General features: G+C 38.1%; 1 protein-coding gene across 3 annotated transcripts in view; it reads left to right on the top strand.

The window, feature by feature from the left end:
• DYM (dymeclin) overlaps positions 1 to 24,102 on the top strand; it is a 241,845-nt gene that overhangs the window by 164,587 nt on the left and 53,156 nt on the right. For all 3 annotated transcript variants that reach the window (XR_008557825.1, XM_008148270.3, XM_054724507.1), the window contains one exon: positions 11,060 to 11,162. Coding sequence is in view for 2 of the 3 variants with exons in the window: in XM_008148270.3 (XP_008146492.1) it covers positions 11,060 to 11,162 (103 nt within the window). In the remaining variant the exon portion in view is untranslated. The remainder of the gene's footprint in view (positions 1 to 11,059; positions 11,163 to 24,102) is intronic.

Raw genomic sequence — 24,102 nt, 5'->3', positions numbered from 1 at the left:
TGGCAGGGGAGGGAAGTTGGGGGAACCAGGCCGGCAGGGGAGGGAAGTTGGGGGAGACCAGGCCTGCAGGGGAGGGAAGTTGAGGGGGACCAGGCCGGCAGGGGAGGGAAGTTGGGAAGGACCAGGCCTGCAGGGGAGGGCAGTTGGGGGGAACCAGGCCGGCAGAGGAGGGTAGTTGGGGGAAATCAGGCCGGCAGGGGAGGGTAGTTGGGGGAGACCAGGCAGCAGGGGAGGGAAGTTGCGGGGGAACCAGGCCTGCAGGGGAGGGCAGTTAGGGGCAATTGGGCTGGCAGGGGAGCAGTTAGGCGTCGATCAGGCTGGCAGAGGAGTGGTTAGGGGGTGATCAGGCTGGCAGGCAGAAGCAGTTAGGGGCAATCAGGAAGGCAGGCAGGTGAGCAGTTGGGAGCCAGCAGTCCTGGATTGTGAGAGGATCCCAGATTGGAGAGGGTGCAGGCTGGACTGAGGGACACCTCCCACCCCCACCCCACTCCCGTGCACGAATTTCATGCACCGGGCCTCTAGTTGGTTAATAAAATTATATAGAAATCAGGTGTACAGTCTGTGATACATCATTTGTATATTGTATTGTGTGTTCACCACCCCAGGTCAAGTCTCTTTCCATCACCATTCATACCCCCTTTACTTTCTTCTTTCTACCCCACCATAGTACTTCTTTAAAAAAAAAGAACTGTAAATAGTTAAGTGTCGGATTCTGGCCAGGACTAGTGGGACTCGTCACTAAGGTTGACTTACAGATGTTGGTGTTTTCATGGCAGTGTGGCCTGGTGCTTCGGTGTGGGGACAGGCTGCCAAGGCTTGAGTGCTAGTTTCCCACTGAGAAGCTGGTGGTCTTTAGCCAATAAGGTGGAGATAATAGGAATCGTGCCTCTGGGTTGAGGCCAGGTTTAAATGAGATAACTAATGTATGCCAAACACTTATCACAGTGCTAATGTCACATAGTGAGCACCCAAGTTCTGCTATTATTATTTTTCCCATGATTACTGCAACCACTATTTATTGGTGGTTAGCATGTTTTCAATTTAAATTAAAGTAATAAGTACTTTAATTTTTCTGGTGTTCGTGGCAGCTCTCTGCCTTTTATTTGTAGTGATAATTCAGTCTGAAGGAAATAAGTTTAGCAAATTATTTTCCATTCCAGCTTTAATATGACACAGTTCACATCTCACTTTCTTTTTTTTCTTTTTAAATATATTTTATTGATTTTTCACAGAGAGGAAGAGAGAGGAATAGAGAGTTAGAAACATCGATGAGAGAGAAACACCGACCAGCGCCCCCTGCACACCCCCCACTGGGGATGTGCCCACAACCAAGGCACATGCCCCTGACCGGAACCGAACCCGGGACCCTTCAGTCCGCAGGCCAACGCTCCATCCACTGAGCCAAACCGGCTTTGGTACATCTCACTTTCTATCTACCAGTTCTCACTTTTCAGAAGTAGATAGGTTCTTTCAGTTATATTGTTGAATTATTGAATATAGTAATTATCATGTTGCAATCTAGTCAGTCTTAAAAGATGTTTTCTGCAGCATTATGTTTTTCAAGTCCAATTTCTGTTCTGCGTAGATTGATGGTTGAAGAGTAATCATTTAATTTTCTGTTTTAAGTGAAAAAGCTAAAACTTACTTTTTCTCTAGGCGTGGGGGTGGGGGTCTTGCCAAATAAAAATAATGATATGATTTAGATCTTTCAAGTTTTAAATAATCATTTAAAGAGATGCATGAGATTGTTACTGATAATTCAAGTTGAACAAGCTTTTCTTTGGTCCACTTGTACTTATTATTTCTTTTTTCTAGAATACTCTTTCCCAGATACCCCCACAACTCACATCCTCACTTTTTTTAGGTCTTTGCTTAAATGTCACCTCCTCGGTGAAGCTGTCTCTGACTGTCCCATCCGAAATCAGAAACCCTCTCCAGCACTCTTCATTTTTCTTTACCTTTATTTTAATAAATAACAGTTATTTTAGAAGTACTGTGATAGTTCTCCATAGCGATAAGATAATACATTATTGGAGTAACTAATTTGTGCTTCTTATTTGTGCTTTACTGGCATGGCTCAGTGGTTGAGTGTTGACTCATGAACCAGGAGGTCACGGTTAGATTCCCTGTCAGGGCACGTGCCTGGGTTGTGGGCTCTATCCCCAGTGGGGGGGCGTACAGGAGGCAGCCAATCAATGATTCTCTCTCATCATTGATGTTTTTTTCTCTCTCTCCCTTTCCCTTCCTCTCTAAAATCAATAAAAATATATTTAAAAAGCAAAAAAAGTTTGTGCTTCTCTAATACCTCAGTAACCCAGTCGTCAGGGAACTGAGCTTTTTTTTAGAATTGATTTGCTTATAAAAGGGGTTATGTAATGTTGAATATTCTTGGTCTGAAGTGAGTTGCATTGGCCATGGCTAAGATCAGAATGGCAGTACTGCTTCAAGTACAGCCTTCTGAGAAAAGGCAAAGATATATTTTTTTTTTTCAATGAAAGAGAAAGTTTGCACTGTTGGTTCTGGAGGCCCAAGAACCCTAACCTGCCTTCCAATTGGGAAAGAGGAACTGCCTCATCTTAACCACATCCCTATGTGTGTTAGACATTTTGAGCTGCCATAACAAAATGCCATCGACTGGGTGGTGTAAACAACAGACATTTATCTTCTCACAGTTGCGGAGGCTGCAAGTTCAAGAGGAAGGTGCCGGCAGGATTGTTGTCCAGTAAGGGCTCTCCTCTTGGGTTGCAGCAGCTGTCTCGCTGTGTGCTCATATGATCGCTTCTTTATATGTTCCTGAAGAAAGAGGAGGAGCTCTTTGTGTCTCTTCTTATAAGGACAGTAATCCTGTTGGGTCAGGGCTCCACCCTTTTGACTTCATTTAGCCTTCCTTTCTTCTTTACTCTATATCCAGCCACACTCGAGATTAAGAGCTTTACCTTATGAATTTTGGAGGTCCACATACATTCATTCCATAACATACTGCATCCCACATTATTTCTACTTGTCAATTTAGTTCAATTAAACAAACATTTTTTGAGAACCTTTTAAACATACAGGTACTTGCTAAGTACAAAGGAGGCCAAATTGAATTATTCCATGCTCAAGAACTTAGTCTTTTAGTGAGGGAAGTAAGCATGGGTACAACTAACTAGAAAAATGTAGTCAGTGTTTTCTCTAATTTTGAAGGGTGAGTAAAAATTTACTAGGCAGATTTTTGTAGGAAAGAGACGTTTAGGCCAGGAGGTTAGCATGAGCAAAGGTATGGTGTGTTCAGGAAGTGATCATTGTGGGTAACGTGTCAAGTAAAATCGAGAGTGGTAGACTTGAACTAGAAATTAAGACTGCTTTGTGGTGTATGTTTTCCCTGAAGGTGTTATAACATTATCTGAAAAGGTAGAGAATACCTAATATGTTGCTTTCTACAATGAAGAATAACGTTTTAGTAGAGTAGGAATGATTGGCATTTATCTACAAGAGACTAATTATGCAAATAAAATACAGTGGTACAAAGTCTAAATGAAAATACAACAGATCGAAGGATTTGGGATGCCACTAAATCAGTATTTAGGGGGAAATTTATAGCCTGAAATGCCTATATTGGAAAAGAAGAAAGGCCTCAAATCAATTATCTCAGCGTCTTCCTTAAGAAACTAGAAAATGAAGAGCAAATGAAACCAAAATAAGGAGACTCAAGACAAGACTATAGAGCAGAAGTTGGTGATACAGAAAAAAGAAGAGCAGTAGAGAATATCACTAAAACCAAAAGTTCATTCCCCAAGATCAATAAAGTCAATCCACCTCTAACCAAGATTGTGTGTTGAGTAATTTTTTACTATATCCCAGACATGTGAGTTATCGTGGAGACTCTGGATTCTATTATAAACCAACTGGTCGGTCTGTGATAGGACAGGGAATACATATTCTCCTTACTGGGGAATCAGGGATTAAATGGAAAGGCATTTACATAAAAATCAAAGATTCTAAATTGGACGATAAATATAGTACTGGGCTATCGCAAAACCATGGTGTGCCAGAGAAACACAACTTCCCATCGAGTTAAAATCATCTTCACCACCGCTCCTCGTTTTCCTGCCAGAGCACATCTCTCTTTTTGAACATCCATCTAACCCCAGCACCTTGACTCCAGATGCTTTGCTCAGTTTCATGACATGTGGCCTCTCCACTGATCCTCCCAGATAGAAACTACATACTGACAGCTGGTGGTCCAGACGCAGCCCAGAGAGGAGCTGAGTATTGTTTGCACAGTATTGTTAAAAAGTTAGAACTTGTTGCTAACATGTAACAGTTTCGGAGTTGGGATAGCTGGTAACCCAGAGCCCATATTCCTACGTGCCAATAATTAATTGGAACTGACCAGTGGCCTTTTCCTTAGTCTTCCTATTAAGAGTTTTTACATTAGTTTTCTCATTTAATTATTACAGCAACTCTTTATTTAGCAGCTGTCTCTGTCATCACCTTATCTAAGGAAACAGCTCAGAGAAGTGAAACGCCCAGGTTTCCTCAGGTAGCTAGTGGAGGACTAGTGTTTAAGCACAAGTGTGTCTGCATTACCCTAAATTCCTTTCTTCATAATATTAAAAAGGAAGTTATTTTTATCTGTCACTTCAGTTGAAAAAATTATTAATATTATATGATGCCAGCTCTAGAGCCCTGAGTAACAAGTTGGTCACGTTATTTAAATTACGCAAGGTTAAAATTTCAATTCATTTGTCACTTTTTCCTAAATTGCTTAAGGTCGGATTTAATCTAGGCTACTCTCTCTTTTCTAAAATGATGTTTGTTGTCAGTACTGTCCAAATAAGTTACCTATAAGTAATTGAGGAATATGTTCATTTTAACACTATTTTCCATGTAAATACTTGAACATACTCCCTTCCATAAGAATAACAATCATTGCCACCAGAGAACAAAGTTAGGCACTGATGCTTTTAGTTTTCTGTTTTCAGAAGGAACATAGAGTTTAAACTCCGCTTTGAATAAAAATTATCCATGGTTTAGATAACAAGTTGTATCTTTCATCAAGAAACAAATGTCTCTTCCTCACAAAGACAGACTTGTATATTCTGGCTAATAAATATTTACTTTTGGTCTGAACAGATTAGATTCCTTCATCCCAGACTGTTTGTGTCTATGTAAATAGTATTGTTATCAGGCTGGAGCTAGTGTTTTCAGGTTTCCGCACACAGCCTACTTGACAAATAATTAAATACAGTTATTATTTAAAAGTCCATTGGAATTAGCCCTTTGTATGCCATAAGCGTCTATACTATAGATGCAGGCGGCGGATTTTTAAAATTAAAATTCAAAATACCGTTTCGTGTGGGGATGGTTTCCGTTTTGGACGCGTGGCAGTTAACTGGTTAAATACTAACTTATGCTGTGGGTTAATGAATATTTGTAGTATAGGTCATGTACCTTACTCTTCGAAAAGTAAGGAAAGTATTGTTAACCCTTCCCACTTTAGCTTAAATTTTAAAAGAAATTTAACAGATCCATGTTTTTGATAAAGTATCCTTTGCCCAAAGCTTTCTTTTTGGGGCGGGCGGGGTGGAGGGGCGGGTGAGAGGTGGGGATGATGGTGCTGGTGGTAAGAAAGCGCCTTTTACTGCTTCTCTCTTTGCTGGTTGAAGAATGAGCAAAGTATCAAAGCAGTTAGGAACATCTTAAACGGCAGAAACCTTGATGTCAAGTAGACCTTGAACAAGCTCCTTTCCCTTCGCTTCCTACCCTTCGCTTCCTACCCTGTAAACTATGGATAGAAATGCTACTTACAAATTCCCCTTGACAGTAATTTCTGTAAAGGCCTACGCCTGTACTTGGGATGTGATAGGCACGCTCTAGATGGTTCTGTCACCCTCCTCTTAACGATCATCAACAAGATGACTACGGTTTTTACTGACATGAAGACATATTGTGTGGCAACCGTATATTCCAAGGCGAATTTTGTGACATGTGATTTGTAAACAAATGGTAGAACCACATTACGAGAAAGTTAAGTATTCAGTGTGTCCGGGAATTTTACAGTAGGTTACTTGCATTGGGCGCTGTCCAAGATACAGAATCATGGATACTCTTTGAGCCTAGTATGTCTGCACTGAATATTGGCCAAGTGCATTTACAGTTGTAATTACAGTTCAGTGAAAAATCTGTGTGTGGCTCAGAGACATCAAGCTTCAGACTTTAAGTGACTGTAGGTAGCAAGCTATAATAGTTTGTACATGAAGACAGTGAGGTCCTAATGGAATGGAAGGAGCACTGGATTAGGAGTCAAAAGATCAGGATTATTCTACCTGTCAGCACTCAGCATCACCTTGGTCAAGATACGTTTTCTTCTTGTTTTTCCTCAACACGGAAAGTGGAGGGCTGGATTATATCTTTAAGATCCCAAATGTAATGAACCGGTGCCTTTCAGTGCATTGTAATGGGATTGCCTTGTACAAAAAATAGCTTAGAGCCAGCAGAGGGAGCACAAAGCATGAATTTATGCCTGGATCTTAGGAAAATTGGGGAGTCATATGTGGTTAAACATTAACTACAGTTCTTAAAAAACAGGAGATTATTTCTTATCAAGTTATGCCCAACTTGATTTGAGCTATAATATTATCCTGAAATAGTGACATTTTTACAACTACTGGTAAAATTTTACCTCTGTAATTATTGGTAGTTAAATAGAACTGTGTTCTAAAAAGACATTTAAAAATGGTTATTTGTGGGGATCACTATGGTTTATGTTCTGTATTGTTAAATATATTTTAATTTAAAAACATTTGTAATTTTATCATATCAGAAATATTCTGGTTGATATTTACAGTTGTAATTACAGTTCAGTGAGCTGTTTGGACTTAGCTCAGAACTAAAAGGGACTGTAGCTTCCAATATTACAGGCTTTTAAAATCCCATTTAAGTGATACCTCATTTATCTAGCATCCCTGAGAATTATGGAGTTCCACATATTTTCCAGATAACAAAAGTATGTTTTATGAAAGCACTATCTTAAAAAAATGCTTTGAAAGTATTTCAGCCAAGACATCTTGCTGTTGCAGACTCACAAGTTTGTAAGTACAAGACTTGGTGCACGTTTGCATCCATTTCTGGAGGCTGCAGGGATGTTGCCATGACTTGGGCAATTGTACTAAACAATAATGGAATATTGAGTTTGCTCCCACTTCTATCTCAAAACCCTTTTCTTGTGTGTTTTTTGGGGGGAGGGTTCGCTATTAAATTTTCTCCAATTCCATATACTTCCATCCTGGTTTCCCCTTCTTCATTGATTTTATTATGTAGAAGTTTTAGCTGAGGAAGGTAATAGCTTGTGTACAATTGTGTTAAATCAGGTTAATAAGACTCAGAGTTGAATTCACAGCTCTCTCTTGGGCATTGATAACCACTTCATGCTAGGAAATCTTTCTCTGTTTGTGGTTTGGGTTTATGTCTTTAGACGTGGGAAAGGAGGCTGGCCTATATTTGAGGATGAGTCATGGTAGAGGTGGGTTTCCTGTGAAGTTACTATAAATATACATATTTAGTTTGTTGGGTTTTCTAAAAAATATGACCCGTGTAAGATATATGAAAAGTAAGTCAAAATTAGGGATAGTTTTTCTTTTGAGATAAATTAAATTACCAAGGTTTTAATTTACTTAGGTCATTCTTACTAAATAGCATTTCTGACCAAATTTAGTCAAAATTAGAAAAATCTGCTTAATAATCCTTTTACTTATTGGATATTTTTCCACTGAATTACTTTAAAGTTAAAAACAAAAAATTTGCATGAATGACTGTGAAAAATAAAAGTAATTGTCTTTAAGCTTAATGATAGAATCTCTTTTTTTTTTTTCACTCACTTGTGTTTTTAGTATAACTACCAGGTCATGTATTGACAAGTCATATATTTTAGCTGTTATTTTTAAAATATTTTCACTCATTATAATTACTGTAACATAGTTTTTAAAGTTAATCATCTTTCAGTTTTCATTCTATGTCTTCCTTATTTAGTTACATTAACCAGGAGAAATTCAATTCCAGGTATATTTATTGCTTTCCCTTTTTTGTTTGGGCATCCATTTATGCCTCTGAGTCTTGCCAAATACTATGCTACAACTGACCACCCAAGTTCTTTGTCTCAAAAACTTCTGAAATTTCATTTATTCCAGGAAATGTATGGAAACCAATTAGAAGACTCTTACTGATTTCCCTCTTTATACATTCCCATGTAAATTTGCATCATACACTATCCTAATTTACTTTTATCTTTTTACTTCCATCACCTTTAAAATAATTTGTACATTAAAAAATATATACCCCCTAATGCACTTCACTGTTACGTTCAGTAATTCTTTTAATCAGCAGTTTTACTTCAAGGAATAGTCTCTCCCCTCTAGTAGACTAAAAATTGTGTACAGGGCATTCATTGCAGTGCTATTTATAACACAAAAAACTGGGAACTTTGCACTGATTGATAGTGGTCAAATTATGGTATATCCATATGCTTAGTATCAAGCAACTGGCACTAAAAATTGTTTGTTGACTGAATTAAGGAATATATTGTTAAGTAGAAAAAGTGCAGGTACAGAACAGTTTATATTTTGTGGAATAAAAAAAGATGGATGTAAGTGGACAGTATTCATTTATTCCTTGATGCATATAACATTTCTAGAATCATATAAATAAATTGCTAACATTAGTTACCACTGGGTCATAGGAACGGGCTTGAGTAGAAAGTACAGTATTTACTATTAACTCCAAAAAGGAAAAACAAAGCAAAGCAAGACTAACTTCAAATGGAGAAGACCCAGAAAAATAAAATGATTGCAAAAAGTGCACATACCCTCATCGGTTGAATCTTGTTTCCTACTTTTTAGATAGCATTTTCATTCCACTCTTCTTACTTTCCCGTTTGGCCTCTGTGCTTTGCCTTCTATTTAGAAATGCCTTTGCTCTTGCATAAATCTTTTTCCTTCAAGATTCTATGTAAGATCTAATGCCTTCATGAAACTTTGCTAGACTATTCCATTTCAAAGAAATCTGTCTCTTAGACATATGCTTAGTTTTAATCAGTATACAATTTCACACTTATTCATTCAGTAATTATTTCACTTAATTATTTTCTTCCAACTGTATTTAGGTATAGATTTAGAGAAGTTTCTTGCCTCTGTTAATTTGCTTTGGATAACATGCAGCATTACCAATTAGTAAATTAAGGAATATTTATTCTTGATAATGTTAAAACTTAATTTAGAAAGAATGCCTACTAACCTTGTTTTCAGTGAATATCCCATTTAAACCATCTTAAATAGTTAGGGATTTTCCTAAAAAGATATTCCAAGTAATATTTTATTTAGCAGGCTTTCATTAAGATATACTAGAGTAATGTTTTTGACATTTAAAAAAAATTACTACAAATTATACCTCAAATTTATATGGAAAAGTACATGGAATTAGAATTGCTTTTATTTTTAAGCTGTCATCTAGCCCAAAGAGGAATTCTTTACTCATTAGCTATAGTAGAGTTAATATCATAAGCACATAATTATGTATACTTGAAGCATTCAGGATTGTTTTGTCTTCTTGGTGAATTGGCTTTTATATCATTATAAAATCTTTCTATCTCTAATAATAATATTCTTGTCCTGAAACCTACCATGTCTAATATTAATAGAACTACTCCAGCTTTCTTATGACTAGTGTTTATATCATTTTTATATTGTTTTAATGTTAACTTATCTGTATCTTTAAATTTACAACTGTTACTCTTGTAAACAGCATGTAATTAGGTCTTGCTTATTATCCAGTTTGACAATCTCTGCCATTTCATTGGAGTCTTTAGCCATTTATATTTAATGTAAATTAGCTTTATCCTTTGACAATTGATCTTTTTAGATTTGTTAGGGTAAATTTGAGAATGCAGTAATTATTACTCTGGGTTAGATGAACTCTGCTTCTAAAGGATAGTCTTTCTAAGAATTCAACTGAATGCCCATGTTCAGTTAGTTTTATCCACTCTGGCTGGTGGGAACTCCAGTATCCCTCAGCCTTTTGTGACCTCCAGAAATCTCTGTGCAGTTTTCAGCTCCTGGGTAGTTGTTTAACCGCCACACTTTGTGGGGTTTTTCTCTGTACTATACAGCTTAGTGTTTAGCCAAACACTACGGAAGAGCCTTTGCAGATTTCTGGACCGACCTCTTGCATTTCTCTCCGATCTAATATCTGCCCTGCAAATTCCAGCTGCCACAGCAGCCTCAAATTCATATCTCTGTCTTATCAGCTCAGCACAATGTTATTGAGTGTACTATTTGGGTTCCACTATTCTGAACTACAGTCTGGAATGTTCCTCTAGGCAGAAACTCACCATATATAGGTCTCTCTTCTTTTAGCGGTCAGAATCTTGCACTTCAGATGTTGTACAACATCTGAAAACAGTTGTTTCATATATGTTGTCCAGTTTCCTAGTTGTTTACAACAAGAGAGTTATTCAGTACCAGGTAGTTCATCATTGTCAGAGGCAGAAATCTTATAATATGTATATTTAAAGTTATTCTTTTTGAGAAATAAAAATATAAAGCTATAAAATTAAATCATAGACTCTGTTATATTAAAGAAATAATCTAATCCAACACAGTTAATTGAAAGGTAAGAAAATTGAGATAAAAACAAGCTCATGTGACTTGTAATAAATTACACTATGAGTTACTCATAAAGTCATTTCATAACCAGGTTTTCTAAATGTTTATCTACTGTTTTTTCCCACTATAGTAATCTTCTGAAAATTTCTTCGATGTTTGAAATATAATTTTAACTTGTCAATTTTTTAATACTTCAGAACCCTTATACTTTAAATATTCTTCTCACTTCATTTTTGTCCTACCAATAGCATTGTTAATCTTGCTATTAACACAAGCCTGAAAAAAAGAATCCTTACAAGTGTGTTTTAGAATGATTGACATTCTGTGGAACTATATAATTCCATGTAAGAACTAGCAAAGAAGACACTTAGTTATTTTAATATAATTGGAGTCTCTGTTTTTTGTGTGTTTTTTTCCAGTTTGTTTTCCTTGCTGTCTAAAAAACACAACAAAGTTCTGGAACAAGCTACACAGTCCTTGAGAGGTTCGCTAAGTTCCAATGATGTTCCTCTACCAGATTATGTAAGTAGTTACCGTTACTTTGTCAATAAAAAGTTTTCCTTTCATTGCTGAATGTGTACATAACAATACCTCTCTCTTCTCACGATCTGCCTGTGATCCTGGTGCCCTAGAAATCTCGAATGCACAAATGAAGGAGTGACATCTTAAGTCAAGGGAAAACATTTTAATGATTACTAACAAATGGTTGAAGAAAATCAACCTAAACCAATGATTTTTCATAATTAGAACTCTTATTACCTTAGTCAATAAACCCTCTCAGACGAATTACAGAAAAATAAAAGGAGGGTTTTTATAGGAAGTATGCAAAGGTTTCTCACCCAAGGGGAGGACCTAAACACGGTTTCATAGAGAATGAGAACCTGATACTGAAAAGCTGTTGTACTCAAGAATATACTGTCTTTCTGAGGTCATTTTGTTTCTGTTCTCTGCTGCTTTTTGCTTCAGTTTTATTCTTCTGCTTACTCCAGGCCAGGTTTCTCCATTTGCTGACTGAAATAGCAGCCCCAACCCTTCCTCTTCTACCTCCTGAGCCATAGCATGTCTATGTGTGTGTCCCGCCATTAGCACACTGACCAGAGTCTTCAAAGTCCTGGGAAAGAGACTCTAATTGGCTCTGCCCAGGTCAGGTGCTGCTCTAGTCCTGTGTCAGCCATGTCAGCAGAGAACAGCAGGAACATCTGCCTTGGTTCTTCCACTTTAAAGATGAAGAGCATAATACCACGTGATGGAATCATTATATAGTAATAGGAAGGAGAATTCATTATGAGTTCACAGATAGGGCAGTGCCACTATCTGTGACATTTCTTATATTTTGGAACATGGCGTAGTTGAGGATGCTAAAAATTATCTTGTAATAAACCACAGAAGTAGTTCATCAAGCTCTATCTAATAGGACCTCTCTGAATCCCCAGACAACTACTTAGTGGGTTGATAATTTAGAAACTTTATGAGAGAATTTTTAGATTCTGATTTTGAAGTGGCGATGCATACCAGACAGCCAGAGAGTTGTTTTGCTTGTTTCCTGTGGTTTGTTTCATTTCTAAATGGTTGTGCTGATATGAGACTGTGGGAACAGCACCCAGTCCGGATAGCAGTTGCTGATAAACAGAGATAGCTGTGTGCAGCCACAGCCTGACTGGGCTATTTTTCTTCTCGTTTATTTATTTATTTTGTGTGTGTTGTGTGTGTGTGTGTATGTGATAGGATCTGTCATCCCATTAAGGTATTAAGATTATAATTCCAAAGTACTTCTCTCTCTCACACACACACAAAACATTTATCTTTTACGGTCTTCCTGTTAGTTGAATATTCTCAACTTTTAAAAAATTAGTATAATAGCTCACTTACTTCTGTCCTTCCCGTGACTTGTTATAAGGAAACTGTGTCTTCTTAATGGCTGCTTGGAAACCTGTGAAGGTCAGCATGGCAGTGGGGATTGTGTTTTTTTAGGAGTTTGAATTTGGTTCATCTATAAATGTTTTGTTATTTTTGTACAATTATCATTTGATTTACGTAGTATTTCTCTGTTGTTACTCCACACAAAAAAAAATGTATGCACTCTTGAGATTGCCCTAGCAGCATTCCCCTCGAATAAGAATCCATAAAATGATATTTCTTTGAGAAAATGGGTCATATTTTATAGTATTTTCCAATTATGGAGGTGATGGTGCAATGAGGGGATGTTGAACTCTAACAGACATATGAATTCTCCTATTGAACATCACAGTTTTTAGAGTCACTGACTATTTTCTTCTCGCATGAAATTTTCACTGAGTAAACATGAATTTCTTAAAGCATCTGCTTCCTGGAAATACTGGGAAAATTCCATTTGGAATCTGTCATTAACAATCCTCATTTTAATATGAACTTGAATTTTGCTGCCTTTCCTCAGAGTTAATTAAAGAGGGTGGGCACCACTGATTCAGCACTAGTGATGATAGCTGAGTCACTACTCCTTCGGCCACTGGGCTGAAGGTGATTGAAGAAAATAGCGACCTTAAAAGTAAGCGCTGTCCTATGTTCTTCTTCTGTGATAACTCAGAGTGTGCTTTTATTCACCATTCCCATTGCTCAAACACTATGAATAAGTGTTTTACACCTTTGAAACCATGTTTTCATTGTCATTCTCTTTTAAATTGGTCATTAACTGGGAAATAAAATATGTTCCTCCCTCTTCTTCCCCAGAAATTTTACTTAAGTGTCTTTGCTAACCAACAACTGCATAAAATTCTGTGATAAAAAGGAAAATGGAAGCATCTTAAGGCAGCCGTGGGTTCCCTGATGCATACTTGCTACACCAGGATTGGATAAACGATATTAGCACAGATTTTGAATAAGTGCTTAAAATAAGGATGTGTTTTTATTCTCACTGTAGTACATAGAGTACTTTCAGTCTACCTAGAGGTTTCTGAGTTTATTAAGAAAATGTTTATTCTCATTATACTGTATAATTCACAAGCCAATTGAATAACAACATAGAAAGCAAATAACAAGTTACAAAAACATTAGTATTATTACTCTAGTACAACCATGTTTGCCTGAATGTGTCAGGGGAAACCTCAAGCCTTCCACCAAGTTGTAGATAAGGAGGAAGTGCCCCGGCTGCTTAAGGGAAATACAAATTACACTCAGGTCCTCTGTGGGCGAGAGAGTGATGGCTGGCTCTGCAGGCTCTTTGGGGCAGTAAAGGTGTTTAGGAAGCAAGTGAAGTTCAGTTGACTTGGCTAAGCTTCAGTGTCTTTATATCAGGGTTTCATAAAATTTAATTCAGTGACTAAAGGGACAGAGGATTGTTAAAGAAGACTCAACAATTTTTTTTAGAACTCTGGTCATATGCAATAGAACCTCAATATAGAAAATAAAAGGAAAATAATAAATGAGTTATACTTGCTTATTAAACTATAAGCATGGTTTTTAATTATGAATATTGTCACAGTGTCATATAAGCTTTGTTTGCGTAATTTCTAACAATCACCTTAGCAACTATTTGATATTAGAAGAATCTAACTTGTATTCTAGGTGGAACCATACGGGACCAAGTTATATTTATTGTCCTTTGATCATCAAAGGATTTTTTTTAATCTTTCCTTAGGACAGACTCTCCCATTTCATTCCAAGCAATGAAATGCAAAGGCACAAGCCAGAATGAGCAAGAGCCAGAATCAGAAAAACCCATTTCCTTTCCTTATTACAAAGCTAAGCAACATTTTCCAACACCCTTGCATCTTGACGGGGGGCGGAGGGGAATGTCTGACTAGCTCTCAGTGGGGGAATGTAGGTGGAAATGCTATAACCACTGCACAATCTTACACACTTCCCTTCCCCTCATCATCTGCTATCTAGATGCGGGAAATCCAGTGGGAGGGAGATCCTGAGGTCTTAAAATCATCTCATGGAAGGCAAACTGGGTATGTTGGACTGTGATGCAAAGCGGAATAAAGCTTTACTACATTAAAAAATATGAACAGGAGAAACCAAGATGGCGGCATAGGTAAACACCTGAAATTGCTGCCTCCCACAACAACTTCAAAACTACAACTAAAAGCCAAAACCGGTTTGGCTCAGTGGATAGAGCGTCGGTCTGCGGACTGAAAGGTCCCGGGTTCGATTCCGGGCAAGGGCATGTACATTGGTTGCGGGCACATCCCCGGTAGGGGGTGTGCAGGAGGCAGCTGATCGATGTTTCTCTCTCATCGATGTTTCTAGCTCTCTGTCCCTCTCCTTTCCTCTCTGTAAAAAATCAATAAAATATATTTTAAAAAAAACAACTACAACTAAAAGACAAAATGGACATCATCCAGAACCACAGGAAGGCTGGCTAAGTGGAAATTCTACAACTAGAAGGGAAGAGAAAAGCACACTGAGACTCAGAGGAGCTGCGGAAGTAAAGTGCAGAGGTACGGAGGCGCATGCACGCACGGAGAGGGCTGGCAACTGGGTATGTGGCTGGCTTTTTCAATCCAGAGGGAGCACAAGCTCCCAACTGCTCTGAACTCCAGTTCCGGGCAAGACTCTGCACCCAGACTCATATGAGGAGAAACTGGACTGTCTGGCTTCGGGTGGAACTCGAGGGCGGCTTTCTCTCAGAGGTGCTTGCAGCGATTACCAAGGGACACTGAGACACGGGGGCCTCTTAGGGCAGGGCTGACAGGAAGCCATTGCTGTTTGCTCCGCCCCATCCAAGATGTGCGTAGAGGATTTTGCATATGAATGGCCTGGTCCTTTGAAATCTAAACTTACCTAACAAACTGCAGCTGAGTCAGAGAGATCCAGAACATCCAAAAGAAGGCCCAAGGCCCCACAGCACCTTGCATTGCTTCACAGCTGGGCCTCATCTGGGCACCTCCAAACACAAACAAAGAAGAGGAATCTGCAGATTTCTCTGTAGCTCTTGCTGGGTGGCCTCAGGCAGAGGCTAAATTAGCACCTCCTTGGAGATCCAGGAGCCAGTGTACCCAGGGGTCAGAGTAGGACCATCCAGATTACAACTCCTCAGATCCATAAGGGACACACTCAGGGGACAGATTCAGTGAGCACCAAAGGCCCACTGAAGCAAGTCTTGCCTCATAAGGGTGTCTCCAGCACAGAAGTTCTCCCAGCATAGACACAGCTGATCCTCACAGCCAATTGGCCTGGAGGTCAAATCCTCCCAGTGATACCAACAACAATCAAGGCTTAACTACAACAAGACTCTGCACACAGCCCACAAAGGGGTGCACCAAGAGTGTCCACCTCAGGTAACTGGGGAGGCTGAGCCACTGGGTCCTATAGGACACCTAGCACATAAAGACACTCTGTCAACTCAGGGAATCAGCCAAAATGCGGAGACAAAGAAATAGATCACAAATGAAAGAAATGAAGGAAGGCAAACGACTGGATATAGGGTTCAAAACCACTGTTATAAGGTTTTTCAAGAATTTTCTAGAAAAGGCCGATAAATTTAGTGAGACCCTCGAGGATATGAAAAAGGACCAACTAGAAATTAAGCATACACTGACTGAAATAAAAAATAATATACAGAGATCCAACAGCAGACTAGAGGATCACAAGAATCAAGTAAAAGATTTGAAATACAAAGAAGCAAAAATCACACAACCAAAAAAGCATAAAGAAAAAAGAATAAAAAAATATGAAGATAGTGTAAGGAGCCTCTGGGACAACCTCAAGCGTACCAACATCCGAATTATGGGGGTGCCAGAAGAAGAGAGAGAGCAAGATACTGAAAACCTATTTGAAGAAATAATGACAGAAAACTTCCCCCACCTGGTGAAAGAAATAGACTTACAAGTCCAGGAAGTGCACAGAACCCCAAACAAAAGGAATCCAAAGAGGAACACACCAAGACACATCATAATTAAAATGCCAAGAGCAAAAGACAAAGAGAGAATATTAAAAGCAGCAAGAGAAAAACAGTTAGTTACCTACAAAGGAGCACCCATACGATTGTCAGCTGATTTCTCAACAGAAACCATGCAGGCCAGACGGGAGTGGCAAGAAATAGTCAAAGTGATGAATAGCAAGAACCTACAACCAAGATTACTCTACCCAGCAAAGCTGTCATTCAGAACTGAAGGGCAGATAAAGAGCTTCACAGATAAGAAAAAGCTAAAGGAGTTCATCACCACCAAGCCAGTATTATATGAAATGCTGAAAGGTATTCTTTAAGAAGAGGAAGAAGAAGAAAAAGGTAAAGATAAAAATTATGAACAACAAATACATATCTATCAACAAGTGAATCTAAAAATCAAGTGAATTAAAAATCTGATGAACAGAATAAACTGGTGAATATATAGAATCAGGGGCATAGAAAGGGAGTGAACTGGCAATCCTTTGGGGGGAAAGGGGTATGGAGGGTGCAGGAAGAGATTGGACAAAAATCATATACCTATGGATGAGGACAGTGCGGGAGGGTGGGGGGTAAGGGCATAGGGTGGGGTGGGAACCGGGTGGAGGGGAGCTATGGGGGGAAAAAAGCGGAACAACTCTAGTAATCCTACCTAATAATAGACAAATATCCAAATTGACCGCACCTTTGCTACGTCCAAGCCACGCCCACCAGTCAAGCCACGCCCACCAACCAATCAGGACAAGTATGCAAATTACCCCAACAAAGATGGCAGCTAATTTGCATATCAAGACAGTGTAGAAAGAAGCCAAGAGCTGCAGAAGGGAGCAAAGCTGCAGAGAAGCAAGCAAGCCAGGGGGAGGAGAAGGGAGGAGCAGAGGCGGGGCCAGGGGAGAAGGGAGAAAAGCAGGCGGGCTCGCGGAGAAGGCGGGGCTGGGGAGAAGGGAGGAGCGGAGGCGGGGCCGGGGGAGAAGGGAAAAGCAGGGGGGCTGGTGGAGAAGGCGGGCCAGGGGAGGAGCGGAGACGGGGCTGGGGTAGAGTGCAGCAGGAAACCCTATTGCAGGATTTTTCCTGCAACGGGAACGCTAGTCTGAACAATAAAGATTTATTTAAAAAAAATAAAAGCAAAAAATATATATATATGGACAAAAGGTCTGAATAGACATTTCTCCAAAGACGACATACATGTGACAGAAGCACATCAAAAGGTGCTCAACATCATTAGCCATTAGGGAAATGCAAATCAAAACCATAACGAAGTTCACACCCACTAGGATGACTATAATAAAAAAGGCAGATAATCACATGTAAGGGTATGGAGACATTAGAATCCTTATATTACTGCTGGTGAGAATGTAAAATTATGCGGCTGCTTTGGAAAACAATTTGCAGTTTCTCAAAAGACTAAACAAAGAATAACCATATGACCCAGCATATGGTCATAAGTACCCCTAAGGAATTGAAAACATATGTCCATGCAAAGAAGTGAATGGTCATAGCACTGTTATTCATAATAGCCCCCAAATGGCAACAACCCAAATGTCTGTCACTGGTCCATGGATAAATAAAAGGTGGTACATCCATACAATGGAATATTATTCAACAATAAAAAGGAATGAAATATGCTCACTCAGCAGCACATATACTAACAGTAATGAAGTATGATGCATGTTTCAAATGGATTAACCTTGAAACCATGCTAAGTGAAAGAAGCCAGTAACAAGAGGCCACATAAGGCAAATCTTGCAGAGATAAATAGTAGATGGTTCGGCATGGGGAGTGAGTGCTAATGGGTACAGGTTTTCATTGGGGGATGATGGAAATGTTTTAAAATTAGATTGTAGCGGTAGTTGTACAACTCTGTGAATGTACTAAAAACCATTGAATTGTACATCTTAATTCAGTGAAGTCTATGGTGTGTGAATTTTATCTCGATGAAGCCATTTAACAAAAAGGTAGTGCTTGGCCCTAACCGGTTTAGCTCAGTGGATAGAGTGTCGGCCTGAGGACTGAAACGTTCTGGGTTCGATTCTGGTCAAGGGCACATGCCCGGGTTGCAGGTTCGATCCCTGGGGTGTGCAGGAGGCAGCTGATCAATGATTCTCTCTCATCATTGATGTTTCTATCTCTTTTCTCCCTCTCCCTTCCTCTCTGAAATCAATAAAAAAATTTTTTAAATAATCTTTAAAAAAAAAAAGGTAGTACTTTGGAGCACTAGAAAAAACAAGTACTATTTGTTGAATGTAATAGCATATAGATATCAGCTTGGCTGGCATTATAGCATGAGGGTAAATATAGGAAAATAAATCTTATACTTTGAAAAACTTAATATTTTCAAGGAAGAAAAACATGTTTCTTATAGAGTGACTTGACTTTAGAAAGTGCTAGTCAATTAGATACACAGTTATGCAAAGGTAGGTGTATTTTTCAGCCTTGTTTGAGAGCAAAAAGGAAAAAAAAAAGGGAACAAGTAAAATAACCATCAATAGGAGACTGAATAAAGTACATATTCATTCAATACAACATTCTGCAGCCATTTTTTAAAAAGTGAATTCAGTCTATATGGGTTTATATAAAAAGATAAAACACTTAAATCAGTTTTTTAAAACCCACACAGTATAGTGTACAGGTTAATGTACATGTCTGTTTAAAAATATGCATTTAATTTTTCTAGAATAATGTACAAGAAGCCATTAAATAGTGGTTACCTGTGGGAAGTAAGACTGAAAGGTAAAGAAAGTAGGACTTTATAGTTTTTACATTAATATTCTTCATATGTATGGATCTTGAAATCTTTTTTAAGTATATACACAATTTAGCCTCCTTTCTTCCTCTTTCCTTTATTATTTTTAGATAATTTTAGACTTACAGAACAGTTTTAAAGAATTTTTATATACCCTTTCTCTTTTAGAAATGTCTTATATATCACAAAACTAAGAAATTACCCTTGGTACAATACCGTTAACTAAAATACAAATCTCATTTGAATATTGCTAACTTTGACACCAATGCCCTTATTCTTTTCTAGGATCCAATTCAGGATCCCACATTGCATTTTGTTGTCAAGTCTCCTTAGTCTTTCCTTGTCTTTCATGACCTTGACACTTGAGAAGAGTACTGGTCAGTTAATTTGTACCATGTCCCTCAACTTGGGTTCATCTGACATGCATTGTTGGGAAGGATACTACAGAGGTGATAGGCCCTTCTCAGTGCCCCGTATACATGATGCTGGTGTTTCTGGTGATGTTTACCTGTGTTTACTTTGAACACCTCACTAGGGTGACGTCTGCCAAGTTTCTTCACTGTAAACTTGCCAGCTTTCCCTTTTTAGTTACTATATATTTTGGGGAGATACTTCAAGATTATGCCAATAAGATCCTGTTTCTCATTAAACATTTTCCCACATATTTTAGCATCCTTTGATTGATCTTGCCTGCAGCATATTTTACTGATTTATTAATAATTTTCTATTTGTCTGATTTCTCCTACTTTTAATAATTGAAGTCTTCTGCAAGGAGACTTGCACCTTTTCCCAGCGTGTTTATTTAGGCAGTTATTATTTATATCAGTACGGACTCCTGGATACTAATTTTATTCCTGTTTTATAAACCAGGACTATTATTTCATTGGTACATAATTCCAACTTTGGCCATTGGGAGCTCTTTCAAGTTGTGTTCTTTGCCCTTTGAATATGCACCTATCTTTTTTTCCTTCTCTTCCTCCCTCACTTTCTTCCTTCTCTCTTTTTTTTATTTATTTTTATTAGATCCTCAGGATGTTCCAACTCCTCTTGTATTTCCCCTGCTTCAGCTCTAGAATCAGCCAATTCTCCATGGAGGATCATGAAATTTAAATCAAGGTCTTTCTAGTTACTTTCATAACGCAGAAACTAGTGTAAAAAACAAACTAACAGCCTACTATGGTGAATAAGGTTGGTGGACACCCCTAAAGAACACAGCTGCTTTGAACTTAAATAGACCCCAAGCCCCACATTGATTAGGTCCCAGGAAGTTTGTTCTTAATGCAATTGATTTTAAAATTCAAGTAAATAAAGCCTGTGGCAAGTGAGCAAGCTCCCCACCCACCCTGCCACTTTTTTTCCTAATTAAAAAGCAGGCCTGACTTAAACATAAGACCAGTTTTCTTGGTTGTATTATAACTTGGCTTTGGATGCACTTCTGAACGAGGAATTCCAGAGAGTTTCTAAGAATGCTTGTGAGCACAATTTTTAGTTGGAGGGCTTACTCCCCTCTTGTTAAAATAATAATAGTAATTATTATTACTCCTTCGTTCTTAAAAAAGCATACCTCAGTTGAGGGAAAGAATATTGGCCTTTCTTTATTCCCAAAAAGGAAGTTTGTCTTGTCCCTTCTTACAGAGTATGGCAGAATATTCTAAAGAGTTTTTTTTATTTATCATTAAAAATACTTAAATAACTTTTATGTTGCTTCCTCTGGCTTATAAAAGGAAATAGGATGTGTTTGAATTGAAATCTGGCAATGATTAATTAACGTTCTAAGTGAAGTTTAAAGAATACAGAAAAAATAACCCATGCATATTAAATTCAGTAGCAGTGTGTGATAAATTTGTAAAAACCAGTGATCACGGTCCCCCCCCCCCTTTTCATTGTAGTAAAAAAAATTCTAACCTGCTACTGTGTAGAGCTAATTTTTTTAAAAAGCACCTTTTCCAGAGATTTTTTCAAATTCTTTGTTATTTAAGAAACCATTGTTTTAATTTTCTGTTTGCTCAAATTTTGATTGTTTCTCCCTCTCTCTCCCATTCTGCCTGAGTTTGTAGTTCTTAATAGGAAGGAAAGAAGTCTACTATTTGGAATTTTCTTTGATATATCCTTGATTTACATGGCAAATAGAAAGCAGCTGTCTATTTAAACATCTAATTCTTGAAACCATAGTCCCCTCAAGCGTCATCTGGAAATAATGTAACTTGTAAAACAAAGCTAAGAAGAAAAGGCAATGTTTGTTTTATGTGGGATGAATGATTTCTGTTGGGGTCCTTTAATTCGGCTATTATGAGGGTTATTAAAAAGCTGTATTACAAAAGAGGTTTAAATGAAAAGAATTTTTTGAGCTGGTATCTTATTATTACAGTTGATTATAGTCAAAGCTGCAAATGTTTTTAAAATGGCACTTTTAGTTTCTCCAGATAAGAACCCAAAAAAACAGTAATCTTACTCAGTGTATGAATGGAAATACAACTCTTTCCTGAGTTGATTTAATTTCTGAAAACAAATTGTATTTGAGAATTCAGCTCTACCTGTTTTTCTGGAAATTTCATGGATCTCTGGAAAATTCTTAAGAATCCATGTAAGAATATTTGGAGATCACCTTATGCATGCAAAAAAAAAAAAATGATCATGAGAGCATGAGTTTACCTAGATTTCTGGTATTATTAGAAGATTCAATGAACAATAGATAAAGTTAAGCCTAACTTGTTTCTAGATTTATTCATACTAGTAAGTTATTTGAGCTCTGATGTGAGATCTCAGTCATGAGAAATGGTATCCCTACTTTGGGAACAAGTTAGTTTTTGCTTTGGCGGTTGTTAGAGGCTATTCCATGATTGGAGTATATTGGTTTTCTTGATTTGTTATTACAACAGAGCAGTTATTTTGGACAGTTGACATGTAAGAACTAAATTTCTTTACTAAAATATACTTGGCACCACGGAAATGAAATTAGCATGTCTGGTTGATGATCGAAGGGCAGGCATGGTTAATTATTTTCATGCCTTTGGGTCACCTGTAATCTCTCACTTGGTATTTTCTATGGTCTCCAGTTTGTATTTTGACTGAGGGGACGAGGAGGGTATCGGGTTGCTCTGAAACACCTTTTTTCCCTTTAATGTACAGTGCTCGTTGGTCAGTTGAGTGAATTTATCCTTTTTAAGGGTCATGTTTGAAGCCTAAAAAGTCCTGAGCCTTTAATAACCAGGCATTATCTTTCATACTAGTCCATGACTTCAAACTGGAACAAGAGTAACTTTTGTTTCATTATTAGTAGTACTTTAGCTCATTACCAACTTCAAGTTCTAAGTTTCCATATCTATTGTGAATGCTCCATATAATTACTAATATTCTCCAGTAATACCAGTTAAAAAGGAGTAATGTGTGCCTAAACACACGCCATATGGTACTTGAAATGCCTTATTCTTCATCCAACAAGTAGTGAGCAACTACTATTTTGTTTTTAAATATATTTTTATTGATTTCAGAGAGGAAGGGAGCAGGAGAGAGAGAAATATCAATGATGAGAGAGAATCATTGATTGGCTGCCTCCTGCACACCCCCTACTGGAGAATGAGTCTGGAACCTGGGCATGTGCCCTGACCAAGAATCGAACCATGACCTCCTGGTTCATAGGTCAAGACTCAACCACTGAGCCACACTGGCTGGGCTGAACAACTACTGTTTTATCAGGCACTTTCCTCCGTGTAAAGACATCATTGAAGATAAAAATTTCTGCTCTCATGAAGCTTGCATTCTAATAAAGAGAGATGTATAATGATTGCAGGCAGAGGTAAATGAATGATTAAAAGTTCCCATGGGAAAATAAAGCAAAATAATGAAATGGCACAACAGTGTGAATATACTTAGCACTGCTGGACTGGTAGAAAATGTCATGTGTCGCCCTAACCGGTTTGGCTCAGTGGATAGAGCGTTGGCCTGTAGACTGAGGGGTCCCAGGTTCGATTCCAGTCAAGGGCATGTACCTTGGTTACAGGCACATCTCCAGTAGGAGGTGTACAGGAGGCAACTGATCGATGTTTCTCTCTCATCGATGTTTCTAACTCTCTATCCCTCTCCCTTCCTCTCCTTTGAGAGAGAAACATCGATCAGCTGCCTCCTGTACACCTCAAAAAATCAATAAAAAATATTTTTTTACAAAAATGAAGAAAATGCCCTGTGTCTTTTACTACAAATTTTGTTGTTGTTAAAGGGTATGAATAGTGGCATCTGAAAAACTAGATTTAATCTTCGTGTGACCTTGGCCTTATTAACCCCTCTGATTTTTGGTTTTCTGATTTCTTAAATAAAAACAATAATGCCTTGCCCATGGGATTGTTGTGAGAATTAAGTGAGAGAATGCACAGAAAGCACTTAGTGCAATATTTGGCACCTAACAAGTGCTATGTAAATGTTAGTGGCCATTGTTACTACTGCTACATCTTCTACCACCTGAATGATATTCTCCCATCCCTAAAAACTCAGAAAGACCAAGTAAAAGTCTCTTTCCAGTGCCCTGTAGCATAATGGAATCAGTTTACACTGCAGGTTAGACTCGGTGTTAACTTGGTTGGTAAATACTTAAGTTAGTGACCTTAGAGAAGTTATTGTAGCTCTCTGAGCTTCGGTTACCCATCAAATGAAGATATCTACTCTGTAGAGTTGAATTTAATATTAGTGATTATACATATAACTTTCTTAGCTAACGCCTTGATCATAGTAAGTTTTCACTAAATGATGGATATTATCATATCACTAGTGGCCCAGTGCACGAAATTCGTGTACATTAAAAGGGAATTAATTAGAGGAAATATTTTAATATTGCTATTTGCCCTTTCTCTATAATAGAA

Source organism: Eptesicus fuscus, chromosome 12 (genome assembly GCF_027574615.1).
Source record: "Eptesicus fuscus isolate TK198812 chromosome 12, DD_ASM_mEF_20220401, whole genome shotgun sequence".
NCBI lineage: Eukaryota > Metazoa > Chordata > Mammalia > Chiroptera > Vespertilionidae > Eptesicus > Eptesicus fuscus.
Note: the sequence above shows the minus strand (reverse complement) of the source record. Positions and strands in the feature narration are given on the sequence as shown.